Raw genomic sequence first — 17,450 nt, forward strand, 5'->3', positions numbered from 1 at the left:
AAATAATGCCTTCAATCATATAATCTACAGAACTATACACTTATTTCCGACCCACTTCCAGATACTGAGAACTAGAACTTTCAGATTTTTCTTTTTTGAACTTAAACTTTTTTTAGATTTTTCTAAATACATTTTCAGTTTCTTCCTAGTTTAGAAACTCAGAATTGATCTATAGAATTGCCAACTGTGGCCAAGCCTTCTCCAACTTGATTTTAAAAATTAAAAATTAAACACGAATATAAAAGAGCAGGTCTGTAAGTAATACAGCAAATGTATTTTTCCAAATGCTGACAGAGTGAAACTTCCATCTGTCCCGAAGCTGGACTGATTAATACGTATACAACTCTAAAAACAGTTCTGGAGAAAATACGGATGCATTTCTTCCCAAATTTGAAAAATGATTTCCTGTGCCTCTTTGATGTAGACCGGAAAAACAGGTAACAGTAAAGGTCCACCCCAAGAACCATGACTAAGGGCTTAAACAGGCTAAGGGCTGTGGAGGTTTACTTCCCCCAAAAGGCACGGCAGTTCAGAATTTTATACCAGCAACCAGGGGGAGAGGCCCCGGCCCCTCAGATGTCAGTATTCTGTGCCAATGCACTTTGCAATGGTGTTCAGCTGGATATTCGAAGCTCCTTCGTATATTGTACCTTAAACAAAAGGGAGCAAGAGGAACAATTAGGAGGGCACCACAGCTGGGCGTCTACACAAGAAATCGCTCTTATATGTCGCCTCTGTGGTTGCTATAAAACTGTCCCCAGTCGGGGCGCCTGGGTGGCTCAGTCAGTTAAGCATCTGCCTTCGGCTCAGGTCATGATCCCAGGGTCCTGGGATCGAGTCCCACATCCAGCTCCCTGCTCTGCAGGAAGTCTGCTTCTCCCTCTGCCCCTCCCCCTGCTCTTTCTCTCTCCTTCAAAAAAATAAAATAAATAAATCTTAAAAAAAGAAAAACCCAAACTGTCCCCAGTGACATCATTCCATGTCCCTGAATATGGTACTATATGACAAAGTCATTCTGCCTACGAGATGATAATATGCCATTTGGAAATTGGATTCTGATTCCAGAATCAGTATGAAACAGCTGACGTTTGTCGTCCCTCAACTATCGATGCGTAAGTCTGGACTGTCACTCAGGAACAGGAGGCTTTGGAAACCCCTCGTGCTGGTCTCCCCACCTGGTAGGGGAGCATCAGAGGGCTCAGGCTTGATGAGGCCCGAGGCTGCTGAAATTAGAACATGGCTTCAAAGGACGGCATTTAATGCATCAAATATATTGACGTGTTTAGTGAAAGAAAAATTACAACAGCTGATTTTGTTGCATTTTTACTAAAAGGCCTGTTGAGGCATTTAAAAAGGCAATTTGAGGTTTTAAAAAGTATACATCCTTCTTTTTCTTGAAGGAAGGGGTGGGTGAAAAAAACCCAGCCACAGAAAAGAAGAGAGCCAATAAACACAAGACTGAAGAGACTGAAGCCGCCTCTACCCAAGTACAATAACCTAAAATCAAACCCACACAGCAGCCCCAACAGCCACGGAGGCGAATAAAAGAAAACAAAATAAGACGTAAAAAAGTCTATTTACCAACTTTTGCATCTCGGAAGTATTTTTCCACAGGGTAATCTTTGGTATAACCGACTCCTCCCATCCACTCGATACACTTACTGGTTGTGAGGCCTGCAACCTGTCGAAACCCAGCAGCAAATGACGTGTTGAGATCACATAACTGATGTTCCATAAACACTCCTGCGGAATATTCTAGTAACATGGATTCACTGCTATTGGCACGTGGAAGGACTGAAGTTACTTTATAAGATCGCATTGTCTTTTCGGTCCCCTTCTCTATACCATTTATGCAAACTGCCCTATTCATTCACAAAATTCCTGTTTTCTTAAGAAAATTTTAGGGTATTGTTCAGACAGAGTCACGTGCTGCCGACAGGCATCATTCACTGAGCAAATATTTATCAAGGGCCTTCTTTATATCACGCACTCTGCCGGCCACTGGGTAAACCATGGTGGGGGGTGGCCCGTCACCGCCCTTTTGGTTCACACGTCAAACCAACGCTTAGAAACGGGTAAACTCTATGGGGCAACACAAGACCTGGCTAGGAAAGCTGACGTGATTTAGGGGTGGGAGGAACGTGTGAGAAAACGACAGCTTTGCTGAGGCCCAGAGGACGAGATAGGGGACGTTTCACGTTGAGGAACTTGAGGGAGGGCTTCAAGGGGAAAATGCTGCACTCAGAGACCTGAGGGGGGAGCGGCTGGGGTCAGGGCAAACTGTGAAGAGAATGGACAGGCAGCCAGGCCTCACGATGACAGGCAGGCTGAAGACTGTAATGGCCCCCAAAGATGTCTGCAAGCTAATCCCCAGAAACTGTAATGTTTGTTACCTTACATGACCTTGAGGACCCACAGATGTGGTAAGTTGAGGGCTTTGAGATGGGAGATGGTCCCAGATAGCCTGGGTGTGACCAACGGCATCACAAGGGTCCTCTTAAGGGAAAGACGGAAGCAGGGGCACTAGAGCCAGATCTGAAGACGCTACCCCTGCTGGCCTTGAGGGCGGAGGAGGGGGCTGTGAGGGGAGGAATGCGAGCAGCCTCTAGAAGCAGGAAGAGCGAGGAAACAGATTCTCCCCAGAGCCTCCGAAAGGCAGCTTTGCTGAAGCTTCGATTTTATCCCATTGGTAACTCATTTTAGACTTCTGACCTCCAGAGCCATGAGATAATAAAATTGTATTGTTTTAGGCCACTACATGTTTGGTAATTAGTTAAAAGCAGCAGGAAATGAATACAAATATTGTTCCATTTGCTGTGAGAAGCCACGAAGGTTAAGCTAGAGTGACATGGCCTCCTGGATGTTCTGAAAACAGAAGACTGGACTGGAGGAGGAAGCAACAGGGCCCAATCTGTGTGGGTCATCTGGTCAAGAAATGGCATGGCTTGAGCAACAGGGGTCAATAGAAGGGGAGAGAAATATGTAAATGCGAGAAACACTCAGGGGCAGAATCCTCAGCAACTGATGTTGGGGTTCAGGGTGGGGACGAGAGGGAAGAGGATGGCAAGATGGCTCAGACCTCTGACTGGTACAATGGGGTGGGCAGGTCCAGTGGAAATTGGATCTATTGGTCTGGAACTCAGAAGGGAGGTTGAGGCGGGCGATGAAATTGGGGGGCTGGGAGGTTAAGGGACTATTCCAAGCTACGGAATGACTGAGACACACTGCAGAGACTGAAGTAGCAGCCAGTGATTTGGCAAAGTTCTCCAGCCAAAGTCTACCGGGTTAGACAGAGAACACATTAAGAATCAACAGAAAGCATTCAATTAAAACATGAACAATCTCTTCTTGGTGTTTTCATTCCGCACGATCTCCCTTGGTATTCACTGTGCCCCAACCAGAAACCAGGGCGGGATGCCATCATTCAGATGAGGCTCACCCAGGGATTCATGGTGGGTGTTGTACCTGAATTGGGTGACTCGGTTTCCACTGAAGAGCCTGTGAAAACCCTGAGACCTCCTAGAATTAAAGCACTTTTCTATGGAAGGTTTGCAATTCTGCTTTTCTGTTGCAGGAACCGCAAAGTCTGTGCTATTTTACTGGAAAAACAAAGGCTCAATCAATACTCCTAAGTGAAAAGATTAATCATACATAATGGGGGTGGGGAGGGGAAGAAGGCTGAATTACATATTTCGGTTGTTTGTTGTTTTACCTCTGATGCATAGTATTTGGCCATCGATGCTTCTTTTATGAATGGCTGTCCAGCTTCTAAAAGCCTAGCAGCGTTGTAAGTTAGCAATCTTGCAGCTTCCAGCTGGATGGCAACGTGCGCCACTTGGTGTTGGAGCCCCTGGAACACGCAAGCCCGAGTTAGAGAATTATGATTTCTGAAAACACAGCTTATCCTCCAAGTCTCGCCTGGATATGGGACATTGACAACCTGAAAACATACCCCCCGAAACGGAATTTGCTTTCATTTTGTAGAAATACTTGAAAGTCTGCCATCTACAATGCAATTGTTTTTAGGAAACTTTCAAAGTTCAGGTAATTCTGTATAATTGTCAAGATTTAAAAAATAATCACACAATTCGGTTTAACAATTTGACTGTTGCATTTAGTAATTAATTTAAACCCGTTTTATGATCAAAATTAAGCTTAAACTAAATCCTGGCAAAGCGAAAGTGTGAATATGGTTTTTATTCGCTTGAATTCATGAAGTTTCGACTCTGCATAGAACCTCCGGGCAGTTAAAAGATGTCGTTAGCTACAAAGTAGTGAAGGAATATCTGAAGCTCTAATTATTATTATTATTTTTGAAGACTTTATTTATTTAACAGAGAGAGAGGCAGTGACAGAGGGAACACAGCAGGGGGAGTGGGAGAGGGAGAAGCAGGCTTCCTGCTGAGCAGGGAGCCTGAAGTGGGGCTCGATCCCAGAACGCTTGGATCATGCCCTGAGCCAAAGGCAGAAGGCTTTTTTTCTTTTTTTAAAGATTTTATTTATTTATTTAACAGAGATAGAGACAGCCAGCGACAGAGGGAACACAAGCAGGGGGAGTGGGAGAGGAAGAAGCAGGCTCATAGCAGAGGAGCCTGATGTGGGGCTCGATCCCATAACGCCGGGATCACGCCCTGATCTGAAGGTAGACGCTTAACCGCTGTGCCACCCAGGCGCCCCCAAAGGCAGAAGCCTTAACGACTGAGCCACCCAGGCGTCCCTGAAGCTCTAGTTATCTTTAAGTAACTTTATTCAAGTATCTCTGCTGCAATGTCCATGAGCAGGTACCAGCTTCTTCAGGGTTATAGGAAACAGAAGAATAACTTAAAAAAAAAAAAAAAAAACTACCCTGAAGAAATCAGTACCATTCTGAAATTCGGAAGGATGATGGAGCACAGACTAAATGTCAGTCAAGTAAAGAAGTGAGTTGGTAAGAATATGAGTATTAGTAATTTATAGTTATAAACAACTTCCTGGAAATAAGGGCAAAGATACGTTTATTACAAACAGATATGTTTCTCATGCATAACAGCTCCGTCTGCCCAGATGTGTATTGAGCACCTACTATGTGCCAGGCACTGTGCTGAGCACTAAAGATACCACACCGAACATGACAGAGTTCCTTGTGCTTATGACTTTGATAGCCCGGCAGGGAGAACAGACTGTTAAAAACAGTATTGCTTGCAAATACCCTATAAATTGTCCTTTTCTTTCTGTAATATTTGATATGCACCAAAAAACCCTGTTACGTGTACAGCACTTAGGAAGCATAACGACAAACTGCACACCCACTAACCTGTGTGTACAGCGAGTATCATCTTATGGTTTGTCTTTTTACTTTATGGCATCTTTTGAGGAAAGAAATTTGGTAGCCAAATACACCATTATTATTATCTTTTATAATTAGTCCTTCTTGTGCCTGGTTTACAAAATACTTCCCTACCATGAGGTCACAAAGATATTCTATGTTTTCTCCTAAAACTAAGGGGGTTTTTTGCTCTTTATGTCTTTAGTACATCTGAAATCTATTTTCCATGTATGGTGTGAGGTAGGGATCCAGTCTCATTTTTTTCTGCAAGGAAAGAATCGTTCTACTCTGTCATCTGCAACGCCATCTTTATGCTACATCACGCTTCCATACACACATGAGTCTATTTCTGGCCTTTCTGTTTTGTTCCATTAGTCAATTTGTCTATTTCTACGCCAGTATCACTGTTCTCTTGTTATGCAGAATGCAGAGATTCTAATTATTTTTTAAAAAGTACATTCACTTCAATTAAACCAACAGTTGCCATCCAGACTGATACACTCCAGTGACCATATTAGGTACCAGGAGAGGCATAAAAGTGACTCTGCCGTGTCTCTTGCTCTAAGAGGACAAACCCCTGCTGCACCCTGGTTCCCTGACTACACCGTGAATAAAGGGCCTGGCACAGAGACCACGTGTGGAATAAACCACTGAGAGAAATAAGCATGAAGAGGCCTGATCCCGGCCCAAGGAGCTTGTAGTCTAGAGAAAGACAGGAACATGCAAAACAAAACAAATCATTCTAATGAGACTGAAGCAGTTAGAGAAAACTCTAATCAAAGCTTCAGAGATAAATATATATATATATGAAATTAATAATGTTACTTCTTAAGATCGAATTTCTAAGTTTTCTTTTAATTACCCATACCAGGCATCTTTAGAAGTGTCATGATTATACCTATTAGTTCTCCTGACCCCGTATCCCTCCCTCGCCAACTCCACAGACACAGACACATTGTTTCCTGTGTACAAAGGGGATCTAAAGCCTCCCACAAATTGTCTTCACAGTCTGTCCCTTTCCTTGCAATCTATGGGGTAGCGGCTCTGAGAAAGTACTTAGTATAATGAAATGGGAGTAAGACCAGAAGCCAAGACGAAACACCGATGGTTTGACACCTGACTAGCTGAACGTCCTTGGGAACTCCATCTCCAGGTGCTTCTACTTCCCCTGGCTAAGATCCCTGACAGCTCAGGCTGGGGGAGGCCCTGGCCAGGCCCGACATGCTCAGTCTTTCCAGGCCTTGAACTGACTGCACATGCTCACTGGGCACTCAGGCCAGAGCTCACTGTGCCTAGACTCTATGCCCATGCAATCTGTGTGTGCTTGTGTAAGGCCAAGTCCTTCTTAGAGCACCTGAAGACAATGCCGCCCAACAGAGCCGGAAACGTAAGAAGAAATTCGACTTGGAGCCTGGAGCTGCTTACAGGGAGGTTTTACAAACATGTAAAGTAATTACTCTGGATTTTTAGGTAAAGTGCTTGAGCAAGCTCGGTAAGCTGCCACTCCGGGCCCTCCCTAACCTGGCGAGGCCTCAACATGGACTGGAAGATGCCACTGCCACCCACGGTCCCCTTAACTGGGGAGCTCCGAGAAGCCACATCATTAGACCAGGCCAGCATTCTTCGATGCACTTAGCGGAGAACATCTCATTTGTACTCCCGGCAGCGAACTGTACCATCTACAAGAAAGAAGCGTCGTAGTGTAGTCTGTGCAGGATGACCACGTGGCTCTCGCACAGAGGATTCCTAACGAGAGTTCCCATTTCCTGAGCACTTGTTACACTCATGGTGTGAATACTCTACACATCTAGGGGACGCAAAGGCACCCCAGTATTATCCTTAGCTCAGAGACGCAGCCGTTGGGGCTTAGAGGGGGAGGAACTTGCCCACGGCCTACAGCTGGTAAGACAGACAGCCCAGATTTGGGCCCTGGATGCCTCCCTGAGACCCCAGGCCCTAGAACTCGGGAGGCAGTGCGGAGACACCTCTGAAGTGCTCACCACGAAATCCGGAGTCATGCCACAGGTGGGCCTCCAGGACTGCTGTTCTGCCCTTGGAGCAGGTCAAGGCATTCCCAGGTAAGCGCCCTGGGACCTATGCCTTCCTCCTCTCCACCTCTCCCATTAACATCCCCCCGAGGGGACTGCCTCCACCGCTTTATGACGCAGCTCTTCATTAGCAGGAAACCTCAAGAGTACGGTTCGGTACAAAGAGGCTAATCATTATGTACCTGAAAATCAAATATCCTTTTGCCAAACTGCATCCTTTCTTTCGTATATGGAATAGTGTAGTCAAAGCAGCCTTGAGCCAGTCCCAGCATCTGTTGGGAAAAAAAAGAGCAGAATTCCTTATTTTGTTATAAGTTTACACTTAACTATTCAGGGTATAAATTCCTTTTACAGGCAAACTGAATCGTTGGGGGTAAGGGAGAACTGGAGGCACGAAGGTGGGACCTTCCCCCACTGCATCTGTAGAACTTAACTTCCAGTGACTGGGAGAAGATTCGAGTGATTTCATATAAATAGGAGTGTATTTAATTCTAGCAGAGCTAAATCCTCCGGCTCGGCTGTGCTCATACAACCAGGTTACTTCTAAGGAAGCTTCTCATTTAAGCTCTGATTCTCCAGGCATAAAGCAAGCCATGGAAATTTTGCTCTTAACTGGCCTCGAAGACTACAGAGTAGCTCCCTCTATTCCTTCTAGAAGGCCAACGTGGAAGGTCACTTCTTAACCTATCTTCCCGTCTGTGTTGCATATTATCAGGATTAATAAAAGCTTCAGGGGAAAGGGCACTAGAATATTAAAGAACAGAGTTTCCCAACCCTGGCTGCCCATGAGTTTCATTTGTGGGAACTTGATTAAAAAAAAAAAAAAAGCGACATGAAGTCTAAGGACTGAATCCAAACCTTGGGAGTGGAGGGCGTGAGTGGCCGAGGCAAAGCGTTTTCAAACCTGAATGGTTTCCTGCAGGGCTACACTGAGAGCCCCTGGTAAAGACGCGGATTTATGCACTGGAACCACTCAGGCCATGTTGGCAAAGCGTTCTCAGCTGAGCCATCTATTGCTACTAGCCCACTGAACGATTCAAGCTCGGAAATGGTTTCTCAGTTCCAACGCCAGGTGGTCGTGAAGTCACTATCTCATTATGTCAAACTACATGGGTTTTAGAAAAAGAAAAAAAAAATCAATAGTGAAAGCTTTGGGGGAAATGCCCACAAACTTACCAATATTTCATTAGTGTTCATTCACATTTTCCTTTAGCCTTTTATTCTGAATTTTTCTGCAGAACAGAATATCGTGCTAAAAATTAAAGGACACCCCCCTCCCCAAACCAAACTTTAGTGAGGCAGCAACCCACTGCACTTCTGGCTGGGGTAAGATGATGTTCCCAAACTCTTGTGACTACAGTTTATGGCACTCTGATAATATGCGACACTGACATGAAAATTCAAATGACCAGGTCTCCATCACAACAGGCTCTTCCATCTCTGTTAAGTGTCTTCACTGTCAATACTGAAAAACTAATAGTCTCTGGCTGCGGTTTTGAGGCAAGATGCCTTCATTTTGCTGTTAGCTGTGACTCTGTCTCTAAAAGGCATCCACAGTGTCAACCAAGAAATCATAACTACCTGACCTTAACTTTTAATTAGGTTATAAGGTAACTCGGAGTAATTAGATGAAAGCCCAGGCTGTGTATTTTACGGCCAGAACGTCTATATTATTTATACGTCTGAGAACAAGGAGATCCAGTCCTACAGTTTTTAATGCCATTTCTGATGAAGGTGAGTTGCAGAAAAACATTAAAGAGAACAGATAAGCCATTTCTCTCATTATCTAGCCTTATGAGAAACATGGGTTAAGTTTTGATCTAAGAATATTTTGTTAGCAAATTAATAGCTGTAAAAAAAAAATCTAGAGGAATACAACATTTAACTATTCCCATAGCTAATATATGTAACATCTTCAAAATCTCAATGCTGTAAGTTTTTGAATTTGGGATATTCATTGATTAAAAATAAACAAATATATTCTACAAAATGACATTTTTTAAAAAAAGATTTCATTGTTAAGTAACCTCTACACTCAATGTGGGGCTCGAACTCATAACTCCAAGATCAAGAGTCATATGCTTCACCGACTGAGCCAGCCAGGCGCCCCGAAAATGACATTTCTAATAAAACCAAAGACACTATTCATTCTGTTCATCAAGGAAACAACTGATTTGACTTCATAGAAAAATGTAATGTGCATTAGAAAGGGCAAATTTAGTTAAAAAAAATGGACTAGTTCTCATCGTGTATATCCATTTAATTGCGGCTATTTTATTTCAAGCACCACACACACAAAATTGCCTGATTTTCACAGGCAAAACACTAAGCAACAAATCTTCATTCTTTACAGATTACAGACCCTTACTACACAGAATATGAGGTATTCTTAATTTAAAAAAATTTCTAGAATGAACTTCAAAAACTGAAAAGGCGATTTTTTTTTAAAAAGTCACATTTAATTTACAATATATTTGAGAAGTTATCGATCTAGGTATTGGATAGTACTTAACGTTCTCAAAGCAGAAAAAGTGTCACCACTAAGCCATTGTTTGGGTCTCAGGGCATTACATAATTGATCAAAGTGGGCTCTGAAAGGCATCAGTCAGAAGCCCTTCTTTCACCTCACGGAAGGGAAGGGCGCCATCTTGTGTTCACAAGCTTCCAATACGCATCAGTTTTTTCTTTCTTTGCATTTTTTCTTTCCAGGTTTTAATTGACCCACACTGTGGAAGAGTCAAGCAGTTTGGCTAAAATGTGACTAACCTGTGCAGCAATCCCTATTCTGCCTTCATTAAGGCTCCCTATGGCATACTTATAGCCGTGGCCAATCTGTCCCAGGATATTGGCTTCTGGAATCTGAAAGGAAAAATGTGCAGTTATTTTGACGTTTAATTTTACATAATTCGTTTTGATTATATAGTTTTATATACACAACATTCCCAACTTGTGTGATAGGACTCCAGCCCAGGGCTCAGTGAACTCCGAGGTTACCCGTGGTCTCTGTCGCCCTCTCTGCAGCTTCCCACACAGCTCTGGGGGAGGACAGGACCCACGTCTGTGCTGCTTGCTACTGCTTCCACTAGCGCCCAGCACAGGCACATGTTGAACGAATGAATGGAATTAGAAAAAGGGAATCTCATACAATCCATCAATAACGAATGAATAACAATTTTCCCTGATTCTTACCCGGACGTTAGCATATATATGAGAGAGAACATATAGGGAATTACAGACAACATGTAAGTACTTGGCTGAATCAAGGGTCAATCCTTTCTTCTGTTGAGGCTATTATCCCTGCAGAAATCACCTGGGGTGTGTTGCACACACATGAGCATACAAGGGAGAGGTGGAAGGTGAGAAGAGAGGGATTAACATGTTTATTCCTAAGTTTAAAAAATCTAGACTAGGAACGATAAAACAATACATTTAGCTTTATAACATCAGGAGAGGGAGTGGGCAGAACAGAGAAAGAAAGGGCAAGCAGGAAGGAAGCCAGTCCGGGGGAATTAGTGAGGCTCGAACATCTATCTGCGGTCACCCCATGGGCGCACACACACTCACTCATGAACCAAATGATCGAGTTGTAATATGAGTGGTAAAAAACCTGTCACAACCTGTTCCACCCATGCCAAGTTCTAAAGCATAAGCATTCTGGCAATCTTCTCTTCCTCGCTTTTTTAAAAAAAATTCAATTTAATTAACATATACTGCATGATTAGTTACCGGGGTAGAATTTAGGGATTCATCAGCTGCATATAACAGCCAGCGCTCATTTCATCACGGGCCCTCCGGAATGCCCATCCCCCAGTCACCCCATCTCCCCCCCCCCTCCCCTCCAGCAGCCCTCGGGTTATTCCCTAGAGTTAAGAGTCTCTGATGGTTTGTCTCCCTCTCTGATTTCATCTTCTTTCTCTTCCTCACTTTTAACAGATTCCACTCTAAACTGTGGGTCTTTTCCCAGGCTCACTGGGCAACAGCCCCACCTTGTGGCCTTTGGTATAACCGCACCACACGTCCGGCTCTGAGGTCAGTATCAAGTTTAAAAGTATAAATGGTTCCTAAGCATGTAAAGTAAAAAGTATAAATGGGATTAATCCTCAGCATTGGCTCTGAGGTCAGCTGCGGGCAGAAAGGTTTCCACTCTTTGCCTAAACTCTTGTGAAAAGTACATTTAGCCAAGATGTCACCTAAGAATATCGTCCAAGTCTTAAAAACACTCTCTCATGCATGCTCCATACGGTGACACTTTTCTTGCACACCAGTAGTTCCGTGCACAGCTTATTTCACGCCAGTCTTTTGCTGGAAATTCTAAGATACCCACCTTGACGTTTTCAAAGGTTAGTGGGCAGGTGGAAGAGGCTCTGATCCCCATCTTGTTTTCTGCTTTTCCTACGCGAAGGCCTTCTGTGTCGCGATCTACTAAGAAGCAGGTAATTCCTTTATAACCCTAAAAAGAAGATATAAAATACTAATAAAAAAATGCTGTTCCCACACTTGAACTGGTAAGATCCCTGTTTCCAAGAGCTGAAAGTCACAGAAAACTTAAACTGAACTTCAGCATTAATATTAATGGGCTCAGAGCTGCAACACGGGTATTAGGAAACTTGGAAAACATTAGATTCACAATTAAGAAGTCTGTAATTTCTTTTACTTTTTCAGAAACCATCATGGCTATGAAAATTATTAAGAGACGCTAAGGCATTAGGTGATCATGAGCATTCCGTGTTTTAAATTTACTTTTGTCAAACACTTCGAAGTTTCAAAATTTAATTCAATTAAATGTTATGTCAGAGAAAAGACAAAAGGTCAAATGGATTCACCTTTTTGCCATATACCTATTTTCCAACTAAACAAAATATTCTTAAAAATGAATGTCCTAAGTAAGCATTTAAATTCATTCTTAAATAGAAAATGTGAAATCCTACAAAATGAAAGATTAGCTTCTGATATAATATACTAGGTGGCAATTAATAAATGGACCTCCATGTTATTACGAATCACATCAACTGCATGTATTTGGGGAGATTAGTAAATAAGAGGCTGAAAAGATGTCAGTTATCTAACATTTCAGTACTAAGGAGAATGAGGAATTTAAGACAAAACTGTGAAAAGGAAATGCAGACAGGAAAGAGATGTGAAGAGGAAAGGTGGGGAGGTGGGGGGTGGGGGGGAGGAACTTCTGCCTCCAAACTTACAAGGTCAGGGTTCACGTTAGCCATCACCAGGAAGACCCCTGCATATTCTGCATTGCTGATCCACATCTTTGACCCATTGATGACATAATAGTTTCCCTTTTTATCAGCTCTGGTCTTCAAGGAAAACAAATCACTCCCTGCTCCAGCCTCTGAAAGGCAGATACTTCCTACCTACATATGCAAGCAAAAAAAATTCCAAGTTAATAACTGTATTTATACTCTGAGTAACAAACACTTCTGGTAAAACAAACATGTGTCAGTAAAATAAGTGTCACTTAAAGCTTTAGTCACTTTTAAAAGCCTGTACTTACCAAAACCGCAATGGTATTTTCACAGCATTATTTTCTAAAATATACCCTACTACTTGTCTAAGACAGATTTAAAGACTTAAGCACACATATGCAACATTAAATTTAATTAAATCCATTCTAATAACTGCAGCTTTCTAGATATCTCACTATAAATGAAACCACCAACAAAAGTATTAAGAAAATACAACTGGGGCAAAAAAAAAATATTTTTTTTTTGGTCTGATGATTATTCTCTGAACTTCCAAGCAGAAATGAGAGGCAGAGTATATTTTTCTAGTAGCACTAATTTACTGAGTGTTCCTTCATCATTGAATGGTGCCTCACTGTGGCCTTGGATAGTGGAGTCAACGCTGCAGCTGGAGATGTCCAAAGTTTCGAAGAGATCAGATTCATTTCAACAACTCCTGTCCACTCACTTTTTCTGTCGCAAGCTTGATCAAATAGGTATCCTTTTGTTCTTCTGTTCCATATTTTCTGATCAGATTGTTAATTACTGTGTTCTGGATGTCACACACCAAAGCCACAGATGCATCGACTTTGGCTAATTCCTCTATCACTAGGATAGAGGAAAAAAAGGAAGCTCCTGTTCCTCCATATTTTGTTTCAATTTCAATACCCATCAACTAAAAGGAAAAACAAGAAACATAGATTAAGAAAGCTGATTTCTTTCTTCTTTTTTTCTTTTTAAAGATTTTATTTATTTATTTATTTATTTGACAGAGAGAGACAGAGCACAAGCAGGGGAAGCAGCAGAGGGAGAGGGAGAAGCAGGCTCTCTGCTGAGCAGGGAGCCCGATGCGGGACTCGATCCCAGGACCCTGAGATCATGACCTGAGCCGAGGTAGACGCTTTACCAACTGAGTCACCCACGTGCACCAAGAAAGTGAATTTCCATATGGGAAAATTTCTTGCAAACACAAATTCAAAATTAAATTTTAACTATGTAAATTCCTAATTTCAAAACTGTATGTATCTTTTATTTTAATTTGGTATGGCTATTGTACTGTCTTGTAAGTAACAAAAGCTATAGTGGAAACTATACATATTTGAAAAGGAAGTGGTTACAAGCTAGAACTGCCATTCGTTCTTTTTTGGAATCCAAAACACAAAAATCAGTAAAACGCTTCGAAGGGTGATGGAATGGAAGAATGAGAAAGGGTCTCACACAGTAAGGAATCGGAGGAAGGCAGTGGGGCACAATCTCTTCAAAGCAGGCTCCTTGCTGTGACTCATTCGGCCAAGATGATAACTGAAGGACCCTTCCTTCTGGGACATTCTAGGTGGTTAGCAGACATCTGGTGGTGTTTCCTAGAACCCCAACACAGAAGGCAGAGAGGGCCTGGTAAACTCGACCAGATGCTGGCCAAGCTTTCCAATGACTGTCTCACTGTTCAGCAGCTACTCCTAAATCTAGAATGTGAAACTTCCAGAGTTCTCCAATTTTAAGTGTCCTCATTTCAGAAACAGAATGTGCGTATGTGTAATTCAAGACCCAAAGCTGTTAACAGATAAAAGGATCATGGTGCTCTCTGCTCTGCCCGGACACTTCTGGAATCACAGCGGGCTGTGGTCTGGGTCAGCTGATGGGAAGTGAGCGGATGTGCAGGGAGAACCACAAAGGGGCAAGACTGAGAAGGTGAGATCCAGAAACGATGTTCTACGGGGAAACACCGAAGCAAGAGGGCGAGGTAACTCTGATTATGGTGTCTTGAACAGCTGTCAGAGACGCTGCTTCTCCCAAAAAGTCACCGAGTTCCCCTCTGTTGGCAATACTGTTTTGTCAGCTATTGCTACAGCAGGTGACCACAGAACAGGGACAAGAGGAGGCCAAGAAGAGCTGGTGGAGGAGGTGCGACCGAGCAGATCCTCGAGCTGCCGTGGCACCTAAGCGAGGGCACCAGTGGGCTTCGCACGATCCCGCCTGCCAGCAACCCCCAGTCGGGAGGGTAGAAAACTAAGACTTGGCAGAGCAGCTGAGGCTCTGCCAGCAACGATGATGAAGCCTGCCTGAAAAATGGGACCCCCAGATGCCGTCCAACCCACGGGGGCTCCACGTCAGAGTCCAGGTTCCCAAGCGTTTCGTTGCTTAAAAAAAGGTGGAAAAACCACTAGTAGGTATGGTATCAAAAAGCCGGTCTCTTTAAAACGGGAAGAAATAAACACTATTTAGGTTCGGTGGAAAAGGCGATTTTTTCCAGCAGGATAACAGACGAGAATTTTAGCCAATGGCTCTGAAGAGGAGCTCCCCATTCTGGGATATCCCTAGCATTCAAAATAAAGCATAAACATCACTCCGCAGCAATGGAGAGGAAGAGACGATGAGTAAGGGCAGTGATTCTGCAAATGTGCTCCTTGGAGCCCCCACGCTGATAACCTACAGCTGGAGCAGGTTACTCCTACGTGTGTTGCAGACGGGGCTTCTGTGCAGGGGCTCTGTGGCTTAGGAGCCAGAAACCGGTTTCCCTGGTTAGTGTGGAATTCAGAGGTCACCTCTGCTGCTGAGTTTGCCGCACGTGGAGGGACGGACGTGGGTAGAATACATGGTCGGCTAGAAGTTTGACTAACTCAAGTACGCTCCTTAATCTTGGCATTGCTGAGCGGGATCACTCTTTGTTGGGGGGGGGGGTCCTGTACACTGTAAGCTGTTTCACAGCACCCCTGACTTCTATCCCACCAGATGCCACTGTCACCCCCAGCTATGACCACCAAAAATGTATCCAGAGACTGCCAAATGTCTTCTGGGGGACAAAACAGCCTCCGATTGAGGACCACAGATCTAAAGAAATCTCTCTCTCTTGCTTCTAAGCCCGTTTCTTAAAAAGGACAGTGTTTCTAACTTAAAATGCTAAATCGATGTAAAAGAAACCTTTAAAGGATCTCAATCTAAAAAAGAACACAGAAGGGCACGTGGGTGGCTCCTGTCAGTGAAGTGTCTGCCTTCGGCTCAGGTCATGATCCCGGGGTCCTGGGATTGAGCCCCACGTCAGGCTCCCTGCTAACCGGGTGTGTGCCTCTCCCTCTGTCCCTCCCCCGTGTTCATGCTCTCTCTCTCAAAAATACAAAATAAAAACCTTTAAAAGAGAACACAGATAATTTTGACTAGGAAATGAAGAGTTCATCAAGCTATCATTACAGTTCCTGAATTTAAAAGCATGCATACATTCTAATGCTGGACAGTACTTATATAAAAGTTTGGAATGGGAAGAATTATAGAGTATATACCCCTTGTTGAAATAATCCTTGTATTATTGATGCATCCATTTTTGAATTTTCATCCATTGTTGAAACCAGAGGAGCAACCTGTTCCTGGGCAAATTTTTTAACTGCAGGGGGAAAAAAAATACTGATACGTCTTTATTCTCTTAAAAGGACAGGTTTTTACTTAAAAAAAAAAAAACAAGTCTTAAATTAATGTAAAAAAAATTTCATTTACAAACTGAGGTGAACATATCCCTCAAACACGTCACGGGATTTCACACTGTGGCCCCAACTGGTGACCACAGGGACCTGCAGGTGACACTGGGCTGTCCACTCACCGGTGTTCTTTATCATCACCTCCTCCTCTGTAAACATCTGCAGGGGGGCAGAAGTCAGCCCGGCGTTCGTCACACCCATGAGAGCTTCTGACTGGGACGATTTTAGGACACGGGGAGGAGTTTTCCAAGAAGACAGGCAAGTTGGGAAGTTTCTTCTTAGCTGTGGGAATAGTCCCATTGAACAGGGAACACACACACAGAGTAAAGAGAAGTATCGGAACATCAGTTTCTCCAGAACAACTTTATAACCCCTTCGTACCTCTTGTGTCACCAAAAAAGAGGAGCGGAAGCTGGCACATTTTAAAATTCACTGTCTTGTGAACAAAAACACAAACTGGTTTAACATTATGTCCTTTACCCAAGCAACGAGTTCTTCTAACTAAACAAAGTTCCCAAATGATTAGCTTTTACCTTCAAGAAAACAGAACTTTCTAGATGAAACTCATTCTTTTCTTTCTTTTTTTTTTTAAGATTGATTTATTTATTTTGGGGGTGAGGGGCAGAGTGAGAGAAAGAATCTGAAGCAGGCTCTGTGCTGAGGGCAGAGCCCCACCTGGGGCTCGATCCCACAACCCTGAGACCATGACCTGAGCCGAAACCAAGAGTCAGAGGCTCAACCCACTGAGCCACCCAGGTGCCCCAGGACTCGTTCTTAAAATGCCGCATTTCACGGACATCTTCAAAGGGGAAACATGAATATAAATAACACTACTGGGTGACCACTGCGAAGAGCATTCTCGAGTGGGGCCGGAAGAGGGCAGGGCGCCGGGACAACTGGGCGGAAGGAGAGCCCCCTGTCCTGCCCTGCCCTGGCGGCTGTGGGCACCAGTGCTCTCTTGGTCCTCCTGGCCACTCCTGGTGTTCCGGCTTCTCATCAGTAAGAGACTGTGCAGCACCAGGCTCTGGAGTCTGGAAGAACTAGATTCAAATCTGGCATCTGGTATTTACCAGCCACGATATCTTGGGCAAACGATTTCAACCTCCATTAAAACCTCTCGGTCTGTGTCCTTCCCTGAAACATTTAGATAATAATCTTGAGTTTTGTGAGGATT

General features: G+C 43.6%; 1 protein-coding gene across 1 annotated transcript in view; it reads right to left on the bottom strand.

Annotated features, from left to right (window-relative positions):
* Positions 1-253: 253 nt before the first annotated feature.
* Positions 254-17,450, bottom strand: part of ACADSB (acyl-CoA dehydrogenase short/branched chain) — a 43,925-nt gene continuing 26,728 nt past the window's right edge. Inside the window, exons 2-11 of the mRNA XM_087862610.1 lie at positions 16,399-16,558; positions 16,085-16,185; positions 13,279-13,485; positions 12,552-12,722; positions 11,678-11,803; positions 10,120-10,212; positions 7,536-7,625; positions 3,713-3,850; positions 1,582-1,681; positions 254-650 (exon numbers count right to left, since the gene is read on the bottom strand). Coding sequence (XP_087718736.1) covers positions 580-650; positions 1,582-1,681; positions 3,713-3,850; positions 7,536-7,625; positions 10,120-10,212; positions 11,678-11,803; positions 12,552-12,722; positions 13,279-13,485; positions 16,085-16,185; positions 16,399-16,558 — 1,257 coding nt within the window. The 3' untranslated portion in view covers positions 254-579. The remainder of the gene's footprint in view (positions 651-1,581; positions 1,682-3,712; positions 3,851-7,535; positions 7,626-10,119; positions 10,213-11,677; positions 11,804-12,551; positions 12,723-13,278; positions 13,486-16,084; positions 16,186-16,398; positions 16,559-17,450) is intronic.

The sequence above is a fragment of the Ursus americanus genome, chromosome 6, assembly GCF_024610735.1.
Source record: "Ursus americanus isolate L20-20 chromosome 6, mUrsAme1.1.p, whole genome shotgun sequence".
Lineage (NCBI taxonomy): Eukaryota > Metazoa > Chordata > Mammalia > Carnivora > Ursidae > Ursus > Ursus americanus.